Source organism: Typopeltis vanoorti, chromosome 2 (assembly GCF_054136105.1).
Source record: "Typopeltis vanoorti isolate ZY-2024b chromosome 2, IOZ_Tvanoo_1.0, whole genome shotgun sequence".
NCBI lineage: Eukaryota > Metazoa > Arthropoda > Arachnida > Uropygi > Thelyphonidae > Typopeltis > Typopeltis vanoorti.
Genome location: NC_143550.1, coordinates 64,817,518 through 64,841,699, shown reverse-complemented (window position 1 = coordinate 64,841,699; position 24,182 = coordinate 64,817,518). Strand labels below are relative to the sequence as shown.

General features: G+C 35.6%; 1 protein-coding gene across 1 annotated transcript in view; it reads right to left on the bottom strand.

Annotated features, from left to right (window-relative positions):
• Positions 1-23,852, bottom strand: part of GCS1 (mannosyl-oligosaccharide glucosidase) — a 30,172-nt gene extending 6,320 nt beyond the window's left edge. The window contains exons 1-2 of the mRNA XM_090405648.1: positions 23,662-23,852; positions 13,673-14,246 (exon numbers count right to left, since the gene is read on the bottom strand). Of these exons, the coding sequence (XP_090261774.1) occupies positions 13,673-14,242 (570 nt within the window). The 5' untranslated portion in view covers positions 14,243-14,246; positions 23,662-23,852. The remainder of the gene's footprint in view (positions 1-13,672; positions 14,247-23,661) is intronic.
• Positions 23,853-24,182: the final 330 nt, after the last annotated feature.

The window sequence follows — 24,182 nt, the reverse complement described above, 5'->3', positions numbered from 1 at the left end:
TCTGTCAGTTAGCCATCCTCTTATCCATGCTGATGTTGTATAACCCAAACCTATTTTCTCCAATTTATGCAGCAGTCTATCATGTTGTATTCTGTCAAAAGCCTTAGAAAAATCAAAAAGTATCATGGTGTATCCATTCCCCTTGTCTAGTTCAATGGTAACATTGTCAGAGAATGTGAGCAAGTTGCTAAAACATGACCTTTCCTTAGTAAACCCAGGTTGTTCATTGCAAAGTAGAGATTCACTGTCAACCCATTTCTGAATGCGGGCCCTAACTAATTTTTCTAAAATCTTTACCACTACTCCTGAGATACTAATTGATCGACAAAGAGTGGTGCAAAGACCGATTGATACATCGGTCTTTGCACCACTTTTATGCAATGGAATTACCATACATTCCTTCCATTCCTGCAGAATCCTCCCTTTTCTGAGACTCATATTAAACATCCTGGTCAAAAGGAATGATCAATTCAGCTGAACACTCTTTTAGCACACATGCTGATATTCCATCAGTCCCTACTGCAGAATTCTTATTCAGTTTGTGCAACAGCTCTAATACCTCGGCCTCACACACACATGCGTTTCTTCATCTAGTGAAGAGGTAACAGTGAGCTCAATGTTGCGTTCACTAGATTGATAGCTTTTAACAAAATGGGCACTCATTAACCGAACAACCTCTTCTGCATCAGTAACCCTGACTCCATCTGGATTTAGAAGAGTTATTCTTTCATATTTATTCTTTTTTTTACTTGCAGGATATTGATAGAATTCTTGTGGGTTGTCTTTAGCATGCAGAGCCAGTTTCTTTTCATAATCAGACTTTGCTTTCCGTACAACAGTTGTGACTATTCTAGCCTGCTGCTTATAATGTTCATAATGGACATCATCCTTATGCAAACGGTATTCCTTCCACATCGTCCTTTTCTTATGAATCTCATGATTAATAAGATTACACATCCATTTGACTCCTACTCTATTTATTCTTCGAACTCTCGGAACACATTCTGATATTGCATCATTTAAATGTTCCCATACACTGTTGATATCCTTTCCATCCAGCACCGATCCCATTCCACTGAACTCGGTATACTCCTCAGTTGGTCATAATTTCCTGCTTTGTAGTTCAACATGTAACCTTTTCTGAATGGAACATTCATAAACTTATCGTATATTATCGCGTATAATGTGATCCACGTATAATAGGATATAGGAGATTTAAAATAGGAAATGATCACCATTTAATGTTTGAGCAGGATAAAACTGAATTCCATATTGAAAAGAAGGGTGTATAAGAAAGTTTTGAAATTAATGAAAGTTGAACAGCTATCAAATGTGAACCTGTAGGCACAAATACACAAACATTATTGAAGAAAAACTGAAAGAATTTGAAAACAAGAACCAAACTTTGGAGATACAGTAACAAATCCTAAAAAAAGCTTCGATTGATTCTGCCCAAGAGGCATGTAGTTAGGTAATCTGCAAGTATAGAAAAATCAGAAGTCCATGGTGGACTCAGGAAGTTAAAGAGGCAATCAAGGAAAAGAAGAAAACATATCAAAAGTTCCTGGCAAGTAAATCAGCTTGTTCTCTTAGGGAATATAGAGAAAAATGTAAGAAAGCAAAGCATTATGCAAAATTACTGTATATTATCGCGTACAATGCGATCCACGTATAATGTGAACTAGAAATTTTGTTCGAAAACTAGCCCTAAAATGCCATGCCCACGTATAATGTGATCTGTTAATCTTGTTCCATAACATTATAAATAATATAATACGAATTAACGAAAGAAATATTTATTTAAAAACAAAATGTCAAAATCCTTTAAATTCTTCTTCATCTTTTGAGTCGTCAAACATTTCATTTATAAATTCATCTGTAGAGATTGTGTAGCAGTTGTCGTCATTGTCTTCATGCTCTCCAATTTGTTGTGCGTCATCCTCGCTTTCGTATATGACGCGATCTTCAGATCCATCCATTGAATTACTTATTCCACATTTAAGAAATGAGCATTGAATCATTTCTGATGATATCGAATCCCATGCTTCTTTAACCCAGCTGGTGACTAGAGTGATCTCAGGCTTTTGAAAATTCCCACCCTTTATCATCTTCACCAAACCAGATGACATCCATTCTCTCTATTTTTCACGTAAGTGATCTTTAAATGGCTTATTCAAGCTGACATCAAGCGGCTGCAAAAACGGAAGTTAGACCACCCGGTATGACTGCTAGGGCTGTACGTAGCTCACATGCTTTCTCTTTGCTTGCCTCTGTTAAATGTGCCTGGAACATATCCCAGACTAGCATGCTTTGTTGACGTAACAAGCTACCTGGACGTATGTTCCATACTTGATCCAGCCACAATTGTACACCTTCTTCATCCATCCAACCTTTCTGATTGGCGCGAACAATTACAACTGGTGGAAATTTCATATGCTTCAGAATTTTCTTCCTTTTTAAATATCACTGTTGGCTTTAATTTGGTTCCGTCTGCCATGCATGCTAGAACAACGGTAAAATGCGTTTTTTCATGTCCCGTTGTTTTTATGAAGACACCCTTTTCACCAACTGAGTTTACTGTTCGATTCCCAGTCATATCAAAGTACATGGGCATCTCATCCATATTGCCAATTTGGGAAAGTTCATATCCGTGACACTTCCGTAATTTTATGATAAATTTATGGAAGGGCTGCACTTTTTCTTCAAGCTGCTTTGGTAACTTCTGCGCAATTTTTTTTCGGTGTCGTAATGTTAATGCTTTGCGTTCCATAAATCTGTTGCACCACCCAGGCGAAGCAAGAAAAGATGAAATACCTGGCGTGTCCTTGAATTTACATTCTTCTTGAGTTGTAGAGCTCGAAAACGAATTGCATTTCTTATTACTATAATGCTATCTTGTCGTTGCATCAAAATCCATTCATTTAGCTCTTTTTCGAGTTCTGAAAAGGATGCTACATCTCCACGACGGGCACGTTTCGTTTTGGGGATTTTTTCAAGACTGTCTTTTTGCTTATGCCAAAGTCTAATATTACTCTCTGCTACACCATATTCTCTCATAGCAACACCGTTATTATGTTCTTCTGCAAACTGCACGACATGCAATTTAAATACTGCTTCAAAAGATGAACGTTTATGTTTCTGTTGGCTCATTTTCAGGCTAGGTTTGTTTAACGAATAATATTTAAAATGAACTGTGGTTAAACCAATATACCTAACTGTGCTCTATCATTCGGCAACGGAGAGTGCATGTGCATATACGATGCGCGTTCGCTCGGTCGCCGAATGCGAGTGGGTCAAGTAGATTTGGTTGCATAGGCATTAGGTAGTATATATTGTGTGTGCAAGTCTAATAAGATGTTATATTTTTTAGGATCCGCATATATAATGCAAACCCCTAACTTTAAGTAGTATTTTTTACCATAAATTTTTTGCATTATATGCGATAATATATGGTAGTCATTTCCCAAGTGAGTACCGCATGATCACTGTCACCAACTGGAGGTAGAATAGTTACGTCTTTAACTGAAATGCCCTCTGACACTATAATCAAATCTAGCACTCTTTGACCTCAAGTTTCTTCTGTCACATGCTGCGTGAGGAAGTTGTCCTGCAACAGCTCAATAAATGCATTTTCATTCTTCTCATGAGATTCTACTGCAACCCAATCAATATTTGTATAATTAAAGTCTCCCCATTATGAGTACTCTTTTCGAGCTCACCTTTTCTATTTGGTGATGCATTTCTTCATCACCAGCAACCGATCCACCAGGTCTGTAACAACACCCCCACTTGTGTAATTTGCCTTATTAGATTCCACCTCACACCAGATGGCTTCAAACTCACTGCCACGTGAAATATTGTTAGTAGTATTACTACATTCATAGGTCTCAACTCTAACTGGATTTAAGTCATCCAATATCATTAGCAGCATGCCCCCTCCTCTCGTATCCATTCTATCCTTCCTAAAAATACTGTACCCATGACACTCAATACCAGTTAATAGGTCTGATTCTGATAGCCAAGTCTCACTAATTCCTACAATCTGAGGTCGCAACATATTGACTAAGGCAACAAACTCTACCCCTCTGTTTCTGATACTCCTAGCATTTGTGTACAGACATAATAATCTACCTTGATGTTCTTTAGCATGCCCTTGTTTGCAGTCTGCCTGACCCAATTGGACAACTTACAGATCTCTATTCTTCTCTAATGCTTTACACATGTAGACATCTTTGCAAAAATTTGATTGGTCCGAACCGGACGAACACAAACCCGAAATCGTTCTCACCTTGTCAACATTCCCATCACAAATCCCATTCCCATTATTAACACAGTTATATTCGCTCTTACACTCACATTCACATCATTCCTCCCTTTATAATTTAGTTTCCCTGACTCTCTGTGTCAGGTCTCATACCAGTTATTAGTTTTTCCAGACTCCTGATACCAAATGAATTCAGGTGTAGTCCATCCCTCTTATACAAATCCAATCTTCCCTCAAACTCACTCCACACATCCAAAAACTCATTCGTTCCTTCTACATAGCCTATGCATTGAATCGTTTGCCATCATAGCCCTTCTTTTTGATTCATTTTTGTCATAGCAAGGTAAAATACTAATGATTTTCACTTTCTCACTCTTCACTCTCGCCTCTTCCAGCAACCCTTAAATCGTTCGTACCTACTACAACTACCATTTCATTTACTTTTCTTTTCTGTTTTTGAATTACTTGAGTTATATTTTTAATTTTCACTCCAGGAAAACTCGATGTTATAACTCTCTCATCTATAGCATGTTTTTTTATAGAGTCGCCATACCAAACAATTTCTTTCTTTTTACTAACAATGTCACTTACCTGATTTTCGTTATTTTTTGACTTACCTATTTCCTTGCTTTGTTGTTTCTCATTTCCTGTTCATTTTTCTTTTTCTCCCTGTGCTCATTTAAATGTCTTCCAACTTTTCGCAATTCTGCATTGTCTCTCTGATGATCTGCTTCAACTTCGCTATTTTGGCAGTTAATTTTTTCGTTAACCTCCTCCAAGTGAACAATAACCTCGTTGGCCAGGCTAACATTATTATTATTATTATTAGACACCTCCAGGGAGTCCAAAGACTCATCGAGGGAGAGTGTGCCAACAGCATCGAACGATTGATGGTGCCATTTTAAACGTATACTAAATATTAAAATGTCTTAATAAAAATATATGATAAAATACTAAATACACTATAATACACTAAATAAACTCTACCCTAGTATACTACAAACACTACTTTTCTAAGGAAAAACACAATAAAAACAGACAAAAATCACCAACTTTACAGGAGCACTAAATTCACTGACCCAAATATTAAAATATCTTAATAAAAATATATGATAAAATACTAAATACACTAAAATCTACACTAATATACTACAAAACACTAATTTTCTAAAGGAAAACACAATAAAAACAGACAAAAATCACCAACTTTACAGGAGCACTAAATTCACCAACCAACCACTATGTATCCTCAAACCAAATATCATTTTGAAAATAAATCAATCAAGTTTGAATTTAATAAATCTAAAAATGATGAAGAAGCTCAGTATTATTATTACTGTTGGAAACAAACTTCATGTAAGGGTTCACATACTAATGGACTGATAGCATTTAAAACATATGCATGGATTTAAAACATAAGCATTTAAGATGATGGGTGAAGGAAGATACATCTTGAACAGTAGCTCAAAAAGAATTAGGGCTGATAGGTCAAATTTAAACTCTGTAAAACAAGAAAATTAAGTGAGAGTGTATCTAAATTAGTTGCCAAAGATAGTATCTTAATTCAAACAATTGCCAGTAATTCAATTTGAAAGAAGAATTATTATCAGTATTATGTATTTAATTTTTGATATTTGCTCTTCTTGAACATATTAACATTAAGATGTCTGACTAGTTCCTGGGAATATGCTCAAGAAGAGCAAATATCAAAAATTAAAGAATTAACAGAATTGAATTTTAGTCTTACATTGGATGAGTGGACCAATGTTGGAAATAAAAGATATTTCAGTATTTCTTGTTCATTTAGATCAGGCGTGGCCAACTTCATTCTATACGAGGGCCAATATATGATGAGTGGTACAGTCACGGGCCGCACACTTTTAGACGGAACTTAAATAAAAATAAACTCTGCATTTTTTCAAGGCAATATTATATGTATTGAATTACTATATTTTTTAAATCATTTTACTACTGGGAGAACAATATAAACTACTTGCAACTGAGTCTCTGAAACTGGTCAATGTAACCAGAGCAGAGCAAGTGACTTTCAATGATGCATTACTCTGGAGCGCATAGATATCTACCACTCCCACTACTACAACTCGCACAGTGAAGCAGTAGATTTTATAAAATGAGTAATCTTTTTAAAGCAATTTTGATTCCATGTTGAGAATATAAATTGTTTCCGTCATCAGAAATAATGAATATAACTAGTATATCAATCAGAAAATCTGCGGTCGAAACTAATAGCTAAATTGATAATACATACAATTTAATATAGTTTTTATCCTACCACTGGCCATACAAAATCATGTTATTGGCCGCATGCGGTCCGTGGGCCTGCTGCTGGCCACGTATGATTTAGATGATGTAAAAATTTTTAATTTAGGATTAAATCATATAGCTAGAAAATGTTCTCATATGATATTCAAATTATTGTAAACTTATGAATGCAAGAATTTTAAATAATTTTGAAAAAACATATTGTGGCTATGTGAGGGTGATGCAGAAATTTGGACATGAATGCTCAGTCTAAAATTTACTCTGCCTTAATCATACCATTCATTTAGCAGTTGTTGCATTTTATAAAACTATAATAATAGATATATTTAAATAATAATTTTCATGAGCAAAACTGTATAGTCCTGAGAAGTGCCGTAACTAGCTTTTCATGGACCCTGTGTAAGATTTTATTTTTGACACCCCACCCCTTAAAAAACAAAACAAACAAACAAACAAAAAAAAAACGATAGAAATTCTGTAATGTTTTAGATGAAAGCTAAAATTTTACTGCGCTAATAAGAAAAATCATTACTTCTACAATTCCTATTTAATAGTTTGTTTCTTATTGGTTGGTTCATTTTTAACTTTAACCAAAAATGTTATGGAATCACCTCATGGCAGCAAAATTTTAAATTTGAAAATGAAAATATAATACTGGTTATTTACTGATAATTATTTACATTTTCGTCCTGTGTATCCATTGCAGTTGCCTAGTTATAGCACTGGCCATGAGAATTCTGGACTTGGAAGAAACCTCTCAAGTACCAGGAAAAGAAATATAGCTGAGACTCAGAAATCCTACTGATGACCCACAGACTAACTCAACTTTCTCACAGAACATTCTATTTCTGTCTTATGCCTCTTCTGTAGGTATTTTCATGGGTGCTGTTCTAAACTGGTTGCCATCATTTCTTCAGATGTCCTTAAGCTGTAAACATACAAAAAACTGGTCAGTTTCAAAAACTATACCAACTTTTTTTCCTCCTTTCATTCTATCTGCCTCCTTAGAATAATCTTCCTTACACAGTTTTCTTTTAAGAACTACACCTCCAGTTATTCAAAAATGTACCAACAAGTTTCTTCATTAATTTTGCCCACATACCTAAAACAAGCCTCAAGGCAGTTCTTTCATGGTCATAAGAAGGAATGATTACAGAAGGATGACTTGATAGCAAGTTGACTGCAGTAGAAAATATAAAAGCATTATTTAATGATCAAAATATCAGGATGTATTTTTTACTGGTAGAAATAATTTCATGTCATCTACCTCTTCTGTTTACACCATCCATAATATCAAACATGAATGTCTTTATCTTCCAATCCTCACTCATTCTGCAGATATGTCAAAATAATTGCAGCTTCTGTTGTATAATTTTCTGCATTAAATTCTCCTTTGGTTGTATCTTCCAATAGAGCTCTTCATTTATGATTTTCTGTACCTATCCTATTTTTAGAATATTCCTGTAACAAGTTCTTTCAAATACCAAAATTTTTCTTTTTCTCGATTCTTTATTTATTACCCATATTTCAGATCCATACAGTACACTCCTAAAGATGCATGTTTCTAGTACTCTTAATTTTGTTTGCAGGCTGATCACTTTACTTTTCAAGATATTATCTATGGCCTTCAAATTTGTTCTTCCCTTTACAATCCTGATCTTTATTTCTTTTTTACAGTCCAAGTCATATGTCATTTTACTTCCCAAATATGTGAATTGTTCTACATTTTCTATATCAGTTCCATTCACTTGTATTTTTTGTTTCATGTTCTTCACACCAAATACCATTGTCTTCGTTTTTTCTAAGTTCATAACAAGTCCAAATCTTTTTCCTTCCTCATTCAGTGTTTTTTGTAGTTCTCTCGTCTTCTTCAATAATAACAATGTCATCTGCAAATCTCAAATTATTAATTCTCATCCCGTGTACTGATATTCCTTTTGCATCTTCCTTCATTTTGTCCATTGCTCTTTCTGAATGTGTGATGAAAATGCTTGGTGATATTGGGTCCCCGTCTAGTACCTCTGCTTGTTCTAAATCATTTTCCCAAATCCTCACCTATTCTAACTTCTGCCATTGCATTCTTATAAACATTTTTTAATATTGCTATTAGTTTTCTGTCAATTCCACAGGATTCTAGCATTGCTAATGTTACTTTCTGGTCAATGCTGTGAAATGCCTTCTGAAAATCAACAAAGCAAGTATATATGCTTTTGTTTTTTCTCCTAGCTTTCTCTGCTATTAACCTCATTGTCAAAATCTGCTGAATTGTACTTCTATGTTTCCTTAATCCTGCTTGCTCGTTGCAAGGTATGCTTCCAATTGTGTTCTCAATCTTTCTGTCAATATCATCATCATCACACCAAGGAGACTTGTCAAAGCAATTGTTCTATAATTTTTACATTCTAACTTATTTTCCTTCTTGTATAATGTCACTAATATTGACTTCCCCCACTCCTCTGGCATTTCCCCTTCCTTCCATACCATATTATATAGGTGGTGCATTTCTGTAACCATACTTTCACCATCATATTTAATCATTTCTCCACTATCTCTCCTCTTCAAATGTCCATGTCATACTCATTACTTTGTGGTGATATCTGCTTCAATTCTTCAATCAGTTTCCCAACTCCATCTAAATCTAGTTTTTCTTCATATAACTCACTATAGTATCTTGTCTGCCGCTGTACAATTTTATCTTTATTCATCAATACTTTGCCTTTTTTATCTTTAATTGTGATCTGTTTTGGTTGCCACCTTCTGTTAATGGTTCTAATCATTTTGTACACCTCTCTAGTTTTGTGCTCTCCATAGTGCTGTTCTATATTATTGCATTGAGCTTCTAACCATTTCATCTTATCCATTCTGACTGCTTTTTTCACCTCATTACACTTTCTTCTATATTGCTCCTCTATTTGTTCTGATGTATCCCTTCTTATCCTCAATATTCTCTTCTCCTGTACTAACTTCCGTATTTCCTGTCTAATCCACATTTGCTTGATCTTCTCTTCTTCTGGTACTGTTTCTTCAACTGTGTCTTCTATCGCCTTCATTACTCCTTTCAGTCTTAGATTCAATTTTTTTTTTCCCCATACTTTTTAGTTTCTCCTATTTCTGTTTCACTTATTTTTGCTGTATCTCTTCGTTTCTGATGATGGGATTTATATTTTCTTTTTAACTTCAACTTGATGTTTGCAATCACTAAGCTATGATCCAAACCTATATTCGCTCCTTGAAAAGTTACCCATCTTCTTTTAATCATATCGATTGTTCTTGGTTTTCCCATCATTTGATTGCTATCTACATTTTCTACACTCCTTTTACTGGAATCTTGTGTTACAGATCATCATCTCATGGTCTATGGCAAATTCTAACATTTTTTCACCTCGTTCGTGTCTTTCTCCAAAACCATATTTTCCCACGATGCTTTCCAAACCATGATTTTCTATTCCAATTTTGGTATTCCAGTCTCCTTCAATAATCAGTATTTCTTTCTTGGTATTGTTTCTATTGTCTCTGACAGATCTTTGTAAAATAAATCAATATCCTCATCTGTGCTGTCAGATGTGGGTGCATATATTTGGACTATTGATATGTTAAATGGTTTTACTTGAAATCTTGCTACCATGATTTGTTCATTGACTAGTTTGTAGCCTAACAGTGTCTCTCTAGCTCTTTTGTTAAGAAGGAAGCCAATTCCTGCTTCGTTCCATGCCCTGACCATATGACTTCACATCGATTTATCTCCACCAGTCCTAGTGTATCACATGCCTAGCATCCCTCTCTTTAAATTCATTAACTTAACTGAGAGAATACTCCTGATCATTCCTCACAATCCAATTTGCTCATTCACCAATCTCCAAGAAAAGAAATCTAGTCTTCACACGTTTTCCACATTTTTATACAAATTTCATGGATAACCCTTATTCTCTCCTTTCCTGTTCTGAACCACTTCTGCATCTACCCTATAAAACTCTGATATGTCCCCTCTGTGGAGAGCTTCACAAACCAGTCAATATTTTGGTCAACATCTCTGAATCCTCTCCACCACTTTCTTATTCTAAAAAAACTGAAGCAACCAAGTCAGTACACAGTAGTCCATATGTAGCCACATCCAAACCTTATAAAGTGCAATAATAATCTCTTTATCTCTGCTTGCCAGTATGTTCTTTAACATTCAAGTCATCAGTTGAGCTATTTTGTCCACTTTTGCATGTGCTCTGAACTTCAACTTTCTATCTACCATCATCTTCAAACTGCTAGCATCATGTTTCTTGCAGTACAGTCCTATCTGTGTATAATGCATAGCTTTTCATTCAAAGTACATAACTTTAAACTTTGCCACAATAAACTGACAACCATTATCCTTTCTCCAAACTATTAACCCATGTAAATCATCCTGCAAGATATCTATACTACCTTCATTAACAACCTCCCAAGTTTAGCATTATCTTCAAATAAATGCATATTCCCCCTGAGACTGAAATAGCAATTACCAAGTTAACTCACTGTGATGCACCACTGGTCATTCGACTTTTCTTAGATTCTAATCCTCCATATATATCACTTTTTTGTTATCTATCCATCAGCAACTCTCTTATCAATATCATCAGCTTCATGTCCATCCATTCGTGTTTCAATTTATACAACATGTTTCTGTGCAGTATCATGTAAAATGCCTTTGAAAAGTCTAGCAATATCATGGTGCAATCATTTCCCTTATTGAAGTCAACTATAACTTATTGCAAAAAGTGAATCAATTACTAAAAAGACATTCACTTTGTTGTTCCATATGATGTGTGATATAATCTTCCTATCCATGCATTTACCCAACTTTTCCCATATCATGCCAGTGCTAAGACTTAAACAGCTGGATTCAGGTGTGCACTGCCATTTTTCTTGCATTTTCTCATAACACAAGGCCAATATCCCATCTAATCCTATGGCTGTATTCACACTGAGATTTCTTAATATCCTAAATCCATATTTCTTCTGCTCATGTCATTTCCCCACCATGTGAATAAATTAAAGTTACTTTTATAATCATGAATTTGATAAGGTCAAAAGACTGAACAAAGTAGGTTTAAAATGGATGAATGAATTAAGCATAAAATCTAGAAGAAGGCACTTTGGAGGCAGTTCAAGATGAATAATGGTGATCATCAGTTGCATGAAGGGTACAAAGATCAAGCCAGGAGAGTGACTTAATTAGTAAAGACAACAAAAATGTAGTATGAGCAGAAATTAGAAAATCAGGCAAAGAAAAATTCTAGAGTTTTTAGATATGTGGCAAGTAGAAGGAAGCATGATTATGGTAAGATGATATAAATGAATGAAAATGGTAGAGATAACAGATGCAAAAGACATTGTTGAGGTATTCAGTGAACTATTTATAAGGGTGTTTTATCCTTATTAGGGTGAAATCATGAGAAACTCAAGCGTAGAGGACATAGGAGAGAATGGATTTAATTGTGAGCGAGTAGGAGGTATATGATGAAATAAATAAACGTGATGTCGATAAGGCAATAGGATTTGAAGACATATCGCCATGCATCTTAAGGGAATGTTCCAAGGAATTGACAGTAGTATTGGCATGCATGTTTAATAAGAGTTTTACCTTCTTTCCACTCTCTTGGAACCTATGCTGTTGTAAGACTCTTATTAAACATGTTCCACTGCATAAAGGTAGTGATAATGCTGTGACTACAAATTATAGGCCAATCTGAATATCTGGAGTTGTGGTGAAGATACTAGAGAGAGAGAGATTGGTGAGAACCAGGATACAGGAATAAGTTGATAACTGGAGTATTCTCTGTGGTTGTCAGCAGAGGTTTGTTAAGGGAGAGATCACGTTTTACTAACTTATGTACTATAACTAGGTGACAAATGTCTTGGACAAGGGAGATGCATATACAGTGGTGTACATAGATTTTACAAAAGCTTGTGATAGACTGCCACGAAACAAACTGTTAAATAAACAGAAATGGATGGAACTAGATAACTGGCTCCCGAGTTGGATCAGTTACTCCTCTTTGTGAGCACTTCTCCCCCCCCCCCCTCTTCCAGTAACCCTTTTATATCCTTTTACACATCATACCTGCCAAAACTATTAACTCTTGTAATCTGACTCTTTGCATTCTAAAATTTTTATAAAAAATTCTCATGAACACCTTTACTCTTTGGAATAGAAGACAATTTCACTACATATTCCTGACAATGGAATAACTTTACAGTGCCGAGTATTCTTTGGAAAGAATTCACGAATTCACATTAGGTATCTAGGTAACAGTAAGTATCTGAAATGTTTATTATCACAGCAGACTGGAGAAAAGTGTAATCTGTATCGGAGGATATGATGAAAAGGGATAATATGATGACTGAGACATAGAAGTTAATGAGAACATTTTATTTGATTAATAGAGATGATTCATAGAGCAAAAGGAAAAATAAGATATGCCAACCTGGAAATTGTATGAGAGAATGAGAGTTGTAGATTTTTTTTTTTTAATGAACCTTGCCAGAGAGATAGTTAGAGAGCAAATGCAAGTCCTGTGCTAATTACAAGCCACAATGAGCTTTCCGACTCCATGAAGGTATTGCACCTTGTAATGGTTTCTTAATGCCTCACATTATTCAAGACAGTATTTGTTTCATTTGTGGATGATTTAGATGAAAGAATCATCTTATTCACTATAAAATAGCTACCAGTTGGTTATAATATCTGTTCACTGCTTGCTAATGATATTATAATTGGGCATTCTCTTATCTATCACATGGGAGGTCCAAGAGCATTAAAAAGAGATGGTGAAAAAGGCTGTATGCTTGTCCCTTTTATTAAGAGTTTGGAGGGGGGGGGAGGAGAATGAAAAAGAAGTAGCAAGTTTCTCTCATTTTTGAAACCAAAGAGTAGCCTGGGCAAGTCTTCCTGAGTCACCACACCACTACCTCTCTGGTTTCTTAATATCAAGCTTTTGCTATTATTGGTGGGGAGAGAGATGAATAAGAATGTATATTAACAGAGTAAATTACAATAAAGGGCACATGAACACAAACAAAGCAATGCTGGTGAATAATAGAGTATATTAAATTAATAAAAATTTATGTTATCATATAAAATGGATATCTTACTTTTGGTGTAACAGTAATTCTGGCTGTCCAATCACCACCATAATGACCACCAAGTCTTTTGATAAAAGAAGTAGTAATAATAAATTCTTCTTCTTCAATATCTTGTATCCCAAAGTTCACACCATCGTGCTGTAGCCATCCATACTTTTTTATATTATCCCACTGATTACACCAGTGCCTAACTGGCAAACTATTATGTACAATTTTTTGGGTAAACCACATTAGTCCTGTAACTAATGAACGTGGACTACGGGTCTGAAGACCAAAATATAAACCACTACGATAAGTACCCCAATATTGTTCTGGAACATCTAAACCAGATTTAACCACCACTTTTGGGACCGATAAAGGAGTAATAACCAATGTTTCTAAATAGTGTTGGTAGTACATATACATAATACTAAGCAAAACTACAGTTACATTAAAGACAATAAACATAACAAGCTTGCTGTTTTTCTTCCTACTGCTAAGTCTTGTCTTGTTTCCTTCCTTACCAGAACCAGACTTCTTGCCATCTCTTCCATTTGAGCCATCTAGAGAATCTCTAATAGCTCGCCTTTGTCTACCCATTGTTCTATAATTCATAAAGAAATATAAAACTAATATCATAACATATAATAAAATAATACAAAATATATTTCTTAAAAAAAAAAAAAAAAACTCAATTAGAATAATTTTCCATCCACTCTTATTTCAATAAGCAGAATTAATGATTTCAATATTTTACCTCTGTTATATGGACCTCATCAGTTGTTGAGCAGGAAACTTATTTTTAATCTTTGGGATTTCCACACATCCATATTTACTTAGGCTGTAGATTTTAAGATTAGTTACAGATTCCAGAAAACATTTCTCATATTTAAATGTGTATCAGCAAAGTATCATCACAGCTAGGCTACTTTTATATAGAGGCCACTGACTTCACATCAATTGCTTTGGTGTCTTATAATGCACAGCCATAATTAATTTAATTTAATCCTTTATCCAAGTGTGAGCAAACAAAGTTTGCACCTGAAAATATCTTCAGGACTGAATATAGTGTTGTACTACCTTACTGGGGTAAGGTAGTACAACACGGGCAACTCGTAGCAAAGGTGGACCAAGCTAACAACACTCCTATTCCAGTATCTCCCATAATGCAAAACACATCTCCTTGCGGATATGTATAATGTTATGCATTAAGGGATTGGCCACTACCCAGACTAGTTTCGACCTTTATTTGAGGTCTCTTCACTTCTGGACCTGGCTCCCACTGAAGAGACCTCAATAAAGGTCGAAACTAGTCTGGTAGTGGTCAATCCCTTAATGCATAACATTATACATATCCGCAAGGAGATGTGTTTTGCATTATGGGAGATACTGGAATAGGAGTGTTGTTAGCTTGGTCCACCTTTGCTGCGAGTTGCCCAGTGTTGTACTACATTAACCCAGTAAGGTAGTACAACACTATATTCAGTCCTGAAGATATTTTAAGGAACAAACTTTGTTTGCTCACACTTGGATAAAGGATTAAACTAAATTTATTATAGTCTAACCAAGTGAAAAATAAACCTTCAATCAATGCACAGCCCACTTCACACTGATGAGAAGTGGGCTGTATAGGTGGAAATATAGGTGGAAAAACTTCAATATAGGTGGAAACTGGTCTCAGTAGTGATCCTTCCCATGATGAATAGTAATATACATGTCAGAAAGAAATTGTGCTATGCATTATAGTATACTGAGGCAATTGAGAAGTCAACAGCTTCTATTCAACTGCCTGGTTATGAAGTTAGGATTAAAACAAGAATGTAATTTCTTATATAGTATAATTTAATCTGCAAGCAGAGTTCTCCACTCTAAATCAAAGTATGAAACTCAGCTGGCAACCAGGTCCACCAGCTAGGCTTAAGATTTGTTAAACTATAAACTTAAGAATTCTAACACATACATTTTTAACAGCATTACCATTGGGAAAGCATTAAACTGGCATTATGTCTTAAAGGTGAATGTCAGAAGTCCCGATTATGCTAGGTTGATTATAATATCCGTCAAATGTCAACTACTAATATTGCTGTTAGTAATATTAGTGCTAGAGCTGAAAGGCAGCACCAGTTTGCCTATGCGACACCAGCTGAAAGTAACTGATTAGAGTGTATTAAGTTAGAACTGCTTAGAGTAAAATTTTTGTGCATGGTTAATAGGCGTGTATGTGTTTCTTTTTGACTGGTGTACGCATGCACAACTTATGGATACCCAGTATGGAATCACCAAGCAAGGCACACAAGTCAATACATCTTAGTAATAAACTGACAATCTCTTGCTGTTAATCAGATTTTATGAAACAGGCATGTTCTTTGGACAACTGGACATCAGCATCTTTGGACAATTGTTAAACTGCTTTATTGTGATCAAGATGTAACTGGTTTTGATCTATAGAAAATGAGTCGATTTTCATTTTAATTACTATCATTATTCTCCATCCAGAGTCGACTTTTTATCTGATCCAGTAATTGTTTACTTAATGTTAATGCATATTTTAGGTATTTATTTTATTTCAATTTATAATGCAAATTTTTTTTTCTGGATTCTGCAAGTATATTATCTTATACATCATGCTTGAATATTCAATTATAATTGAATATTCTTTGTGCATTTATTTATTTTTTGAAAACTCTTAAAATAAAAAAAATAATAATAAATCTGATAAATGGGCATGGGATTTCAGTATGTGTGATTTTTGTCTTCATTTTTGCATGTTAATTATATCAATAATAATAATTATTATTATAAAAAAAAAGCCTTCATGGAGTTAAAGATTCATCATGGGAGGTCACTGTTATACACACAGTTTATCATATGTGACGTAATTATGTTCACTGTCTCTGAGCTCACCATACTCGGCCAATGCATTCCAATCACTCTCCATGCAAAAACCTGCTCCTCACTCCCTTGTTCACACTCCCCTTATACATCTTCCAAGGGATGAACTCTTGTTCTCTTCCTATCTTCACCCATTCTGTGCAAAAGCTCCCCGATATTAATCTGGTAATAACCTCTTAACAGCTTATATGCCTCAATCGTATCCCCTCTCCTGCTCCTATTCACCAATTTTTACAAATTACATTTTGTCAATCTGTCTTCCTACTCAACATTCCACAGGCCAGAAACCACAATTCTAGCTCGCCTCCTCGTGGTGCACCCTGGGTCATGCTAAAGAGCTAGAGCAACTGGCAGCCAAACCATTGTGCAATCTCCTGACCATATTTACACATGGAAACTCAAAACCTTCACAACAGTTCTTCTTCAAACCAGCTGATAAGGAATAGTGGGCATAATATCCATATCCGCCAGTTAAATGTTGAGAGTATTAGTGCATCAAAATGTCAATGTCTTTCTAAACTTCTACGAGAAAAAAATGTTGATCTACTTCTCATTCAAGAATCACATATCGAAACTGAAGATCAAGTTAAATCTAGAGCAAAAATCCCTGGCTACGACATTCTAGGGATTACTTACAGTCGTAGCTACGGCAACATACCATACGTCCGAAATGGTATTGAGAATGCTGTGCTGATATCTTCTTCTACTGATGACAAAATCCATAAGATTGCTGTTAAAATAGCAGACATTACGATTGCGAATGTATATAAACCACTTGCAACTGTTTGGCCAAATGATATTCTACAGATATACTCCCACCCAACGGCGGGACTTCAACAGTCATCATACTTCTTGGAAATACGATCGGAAGGATCAAAATGAGGAAATATTAGCTGAATGGGCAGATCAACACAGTCTTCACTTGGTTTTTGATGCCAAGGAAAAAGGTACCTTTAAATCAAGAGCCCGGAAAAAGGAATAAAACCCAGATTTGACATTCGTCTCCACTGATAATGAAAATCAGCCTCTACAGACTTTCAGACATATTCTTGAGGTTTTTCCAAATAGCTAGCACCGTCCCATCTTTATGGAATTAGGAGCCGAAATTCCAGTGATAACATCATTTCCTAGACCAAGATGGAATTTCCAAAAAGCTGACTGGGAAAACTTCACTGCAGATCTAGATGCATGCCTCAGAAGAATACACCCAACTTACAAAAACTATACATGGTTCACAGGAGTAGTTATAGCAGTGGCAAAAATATACATTCCTTGAGGCTACCAAAAAGAATACGTGCCTGGCTGGACCAATGAAAGCGAATCCATGTATCGGGAATTCCTTGAAAGTAAGGATCCTGAGATAGAAGGAGAACTGCTCCATAGTCTCAATACTGCTTGTAGGGAAAAGTGGATTCGAATAACTGAAAACATAGATTTCAAACACTTTAGTAGAAAAGCCTGGTTGCTACTTAAAAAGCTTGGTTCAAGTTCTCTGTACCAAAGAAATCTCCTCTTGTCAATCCAAATCAGATAGTTGCTCATACTGTTTCGCTTTCTAGAGCTCTGATAGATAAAGAACATACTAAAGAGGTAAAACGCAAACTAAAAGCTATGAAGTCTTTAACTCAAAAGAATCAACAATTCTCTTTGCCTTTTTCCTATGAGGAAATATCCTCGGTGTTTCAAAATATCAAAATGGAGAAGGCTCTTGGATTTGACAATATTCATAATGAATTCCTGATGCACTGTGGACCTTATGCAAGATCGTGGCTGGTTAAGTTCATTAACGATATACTTGAAAGTGGCTGCATTCCTAAAGAATTTAAAAGGACAAAAATCATTGCTGTGTTAAAACCAGGTAAGCCAGTAGCTATTGTCCCATAGCCCTTTTAAGTGCAACCTACAAATTGTTGGAGAGACTAATATTAAATAGGATCAGTGATAAAATTTTGGCATGTGTTCCAATAGAACAAGCAGGGTTCAGAAGAGATCGCAGCTACACAGATCAAGTTCTCAGCTTAATAACCTACACTGAAGCAGGATTTCAAAGATGCCTGAAGACCACTGCAGTCTTTATTGACTTAACAGCAGCTTATGATACTGTTTGGAGGGAGGGACTCATATAGGATCAGTGATAAAATTTTGGCATGTGTTCCAATAGAACAAGCAGGGTTCAGAAGAGATCGCAGCTACACAGATCAAGTTCTCAGCTTAATAACCTACACTGAAGCAGGATTTCAAAGATGCCTGAAGACCACTGCAGTCTTTATTGACTTAACAGCAGCTTATGATACTGTTTGGAGGGAGGGACTCATATATAAATTTCTTAAGGTCATCCCATGTAAAATATTGGGTAAACTCCTAAACAACTTACCGTGTGATCGATATTTCAGGGTAGTCACCGGAGGGGGCATCAGTAAACAGAGAGCGCTTAAGAATGAATTACCTCAGGGCTCAGTGCTCGCACCACTGCTTTTTAGCCTTTACATCGCAGATATTCCTGAAACAGCTAGCAGGAAGTTTGCTTATGCAGATGATCTGGCTTCAGCAATCAGCGACAAGTCTATAAAAAGAACTGAAGAAATATTGACAAATGATCTGTCGGTTTTATGGCAGTTCTATAAAAAATGGAGATTACGCCAAATTCTGGTAAAACCGAATGTTCTTGCTTTCACCCGAATAATAGACTTGTAAATCAAAAACATCAAAAGAGGAGTGAGACAAGGATGTGTGCTCTCACCACTCCTGTTCAACATATATGCAGAGGTAATCTTTAAAAAAAGCATTGGAAGAATGTCCAGAGGGAATCACAATAAATGGAAAGATTGTTAACAACCTACGATATGCAGATGACACCGTGCTAATTGCAGATAACATTATGGATCTCCAAAAACTCGTTGACAGAGTATACATAGAAAGCCAAAGAATGGGAATAAATATAAACATCAACAAGACAAAATACATGATCATCAGCAAACATCCAGCCTCATCAATGAAACTGACACTCAATGGGAAAAATATTGATCAAGTGTCAAGACATAAATATCTTGGTTGCTGGCTTAATGAATGGTGGGATCCAGAAATAGATATAAAGACAAGGATTGAAGTTGCACGGCAGTCCTTCATGAAAATGAGAACACTATTCTGCAATAAAGACCTAAACATGGAAGTCAGATGCCGAATGCTGAAATGTTACGTGTGGTCTATTCTGCTCTATGGAGTTGAAACATGGACATTGAAGGCGACAACCATCAAGAAAATCGAAGCCTTTGAGATGTGGCTATACAGAAGAATGCTAAAGATATCATGGACAGAAAAAATTACCAATGAAGATGTCTTAAAATCCATTGGCAAAGCTAAACATCTTGTACAAATAATCAAGAAACGAAAAACATATCTTGGACACATCATGAGAAACAGCAAATACCAACTTCTACAAACTATTTTGGTAGGAAGAACTGATGGTAAAGGAACTAGAGGAAGAAAAAGAATATCATGGTTTGACAACATCAAGACGTGGACAGGCAAGAGCAGTGCACAACTGCTCAGATTAGCACAAGAGCGCAGTTTGTTCGCCAAGATGGTCGCTGACCTTCGATAGAAGATAGCACAATAAGAAGAAGAAATCAAAAACCAGAGATATATGTTGATGGAACATTAATTTTGTTTAATCCAACACCTAAATATCTGGGAATAACTCTGACATATAATGCTCAACTTAACTCCACTCTGCGTTTAATAACGGGTTGCATTAGGAGTACACCCTTAAAATGGCTCTCCACTTTGAGCCATATTGCTCCTCCGGAACTGTGACGACAGGAAGCCTTGCTCCGTGAACATAAAAGAATTTTAAATAACAAAAACCTCCCAATACATGAATTTATTCCAGATACTTTATCTAATAGACTAAAATCCAGAACTACTACAATAAAAACTGCCCATAATCTTCTTAGCTAGAATGACAGTATGTGAGTAGGTGGGATGTACTGTCATTCCAAGCACTATCACTTGAAGTTCGTAATTACATAAACATCTTCCAAAAACCATCTGGATTTGGCCTGCCCAGGAATATATAGACGACGGCTAACAGGATTCATACAGGCCATGCTGTATGTGGAGACTTACTTTCAAAGTGGGGTAAGATACCAAGTCCCCACTGTCCCTGTGGAGCCGAGACCCAAACCATTCACCATATAGTACAAGAATGTGAGCTGACAGCATATCCAGGTGACTTTAAGGATATCTTTGACCTATCCCCAGAGGCAATCAACTGGATTAAAAACTTAATGTTAAAATATGATTAATGTTCTGAATGTAGATGATTTTCTTTTTTTTTTAATTTATATTATCATATATGTGTGTATCTTATCTATATTCATGTGTATTTTATCTTATTGTCTTTTAACCATGTGTACAAGCCATACGATAAATAAATCCACCAACTCCTGCAAATTGCATTTTGTCAATCTGTCTTCCTACTCAACATTCCACAGACCAGAAACCACTTTAGTCAATTGTCTCTGAACCTTTTCTAATACATCATCTTTTTGAAAACCAGGTGACCAAATCTGTGCACAGTAATCCATGTGGCCTAATCAAAGCCTTATACAAGGGAACCATAACATCCTTACTTCTAACAGTCAGTGCCCTCCAGATCATTCCCATTATCCGCTGTGTTGTCCTCACAATGTTAGTAATGTGTCCCCGAAATTTAGGTCCTTGTCTATGATCACTCCCAGATCTCTTATCTCCTCTATCACTTCAAAAATATTTCCACTGATTGTGTACTCTATATCCCATCTCTGCACCAACTGTGTACTCTACATCCCATCTCTGCTTTCCAAATTTCAAAACCTTACACTTTGCAACATTGAAATGACATCCCCACTCATTTACCCATTCAGCCAGTGTATTCAAGTCTTCTTGCAAAGCTAAAGCATCCGCTCTACTCCTGATAGCTCTTCCCAACTTTGCATCATCTGCAAACAACTGCATATCACCATTCAGACCTCTCCAAATATCATTCACATACAAATTACACAGCAATGGACCCAAAACAGATCCTTGGGGTACAAGCCATACGATAAATAAATAAAAAAATCCACCAACTTCTGCAAATTGCATTTTGTCAATCTGTCTTCCTACTCAACATCCTGCAGACTACTAGTAACACCTCTAGTAACTTTCCTCTTCTGTGATATCGCTCCTCCATAGACAACTCGCCGATAACTATCAGACAGCCAATCTCCAATCCAGTGAACTAATCTACTGTTCAGCCCCATCTGTTCCAAATTATTTACCAGCTTGTCATGTGGCAATTTATCGAATGCCTTTGAAAATCTAAATATACCACTGTATATGCAACACCCTTATCTGATGCATTTGTTACTTCATTTAATTAAAAAATATAAAGCTCAATGATTTGACAGAGTCCGACTTTTTTTTTTTTTTTTTTTTTACATTTGACAATATTTATTTTCATAACAAACTGCATAATACCATTATACACATCCCCCCCTCCATATTTTTTTAAAATCAATCCCAAATGTTAGACCTGAATCAAGACTTGATTCAGGTCTATAACAAAAGTGCTGAGTGTGGTCTCAAATGATTATAGAGAGGAAAGGAATCTATTAATGTGTTTCTTGAAGGACTGAGGATTGTATTCATTAGGAGAAACATGGGCAAGATTGTTCCTTACCACAAATGGAAGATAAGTTACTTTGGAGATGAACCATATGTTGACCAGCAGCTGTCTAAGAAAGAAAGAAAGTAGGAATGGTGTGGCCAATTCAATGAAACAGAGTCTGTGGAAATACCCAGAAATAAGTAAATATATATGGAAAAGATGGCCAAGTAACCTGGCTCTACAGGAAACCTAATTAATGTTATACCAGAGTAATTAATCTATCTGCATAGTTGGCTATGTCTGTCATTCTCTCATCAGATTTCAATCTAGATCTTTTAAACCAAGTGCATTATCATTACTGAATAAACTATGAAACTCTCACATATGAAGTCGGTTAATGGCCTATTACACACTGTGGAAACCCCCCCCCCCCCACCTGCAACACGAATGTTATGTAAATATTTTGAGAGAAATTAACTGGTTATTTTATGAAGCTCAAAATAAAACTTTTGATCATAAGGATGAAAATTTAAATTGTAAAAAAGAAATTTACTCTGCAGAAAACATTTTAAGTGTACCTTAACAAAAGCACTGATAATGCTACAAAACAGACTAAAGGAATATGCAAAATAGAAATGTGCCACCTGTCTTGCACATCAAATAGAATTTTTGAATGTTAAATGAATGACCCACTGGAAGTGATGGAGTAAAGTAATATTAGAAAGTAACATTACTATACGAATGCATAAGAGAATTAAATTGCAGTTTGGTAAACAGGAAAGTAAATGAGAGGTAGGGGAGAATATAAGACAAAAGCTGATGAAGGATCTTACTGGATTTTTTTTCTCTTTTATTTTTTTTCATATAATGGCTAAATATGCTACAGGGGGGAAACAGTCTGAATGCATGGAAGCCCTAATCCCAAAAGACGAAAGTGAATGAACTCAACATGGCAGAAATGACGCTACTGCCTAGAGGTTGATTAGCACAGTTAAACTAAGTTAAGGGGATAATAAATCCCGTATTATTTTACAGCCGGGTACGAAACTCGGAGATCAAATATGGCTGTAAAATAATATGGGATTTATTATCCCCTTAATTTATGTGGCCGGAAAAAAAAAAATAGCCTCTTGGCTCTTTATCGTAACACAGTTAAAGTTTCATAGACAACACAATACCAGAAGAATTTCATGAACAGCGAGATACAGCTTAAAAGAACTCCACGCTTCGTCTGAAGAGACGTGTTTCCAGATTGTCTAATATTTAGCCAACTCCGAGTACTAACGTATTGTAGGTTTACGTTTTGTGGGTAGCATTCATGTATGTTTTGGATATAACATACTGTACTTTTGTATCACATGAAGTATAGTACTATGTTCTTGCAACTTCTGTCACAATCTGCATTACAAAATTAATAGAAAACTTAAAATTTTAGAGGAATCGGTTTTTAGAACTTCACAACATTAAGCTATTCAGATGCATAATATCAATCACCTACCTATTCCTACCTGTTAACTGCACACGATAAAATAATCATTTTTTTCTTATTTTTTTTTATCGCACTTCAAAATGAAGTGATGAAGAATTGCTTTTCATATTTTCATTAATTTGGTTAAAGCATTTTCTTAAAAAAAAAACATTATTTTTATTTGTTAAAAAACACACGCGAACGCCGAAAACACTAATAACCAATAAACGGAGAACACACACGCACATGCATCGTAACTTACAATTTCGACTGTGTTGCCCTCTCTCAGAAACCCGAAAAACCAATTCCACCGGATTTGGTCTAAGCGAAGAAAACTGGATCGGGTGGTTGATCATTAATCAACAACCACCAGAACAAAAAATCCCAAAGAATAAATTCCACTGGATTTCCTCATAAGAGGTGGAAACAGAATCCGGTGATAGATCATAATATTAAACACCATCTAATTATTACGGAGTTTATGTTCCAGGAGAAAGAATAATTGGAAGACACTTCTGCTTCTTCGTCTGTGATCTCTTCTGCTTTTAAGC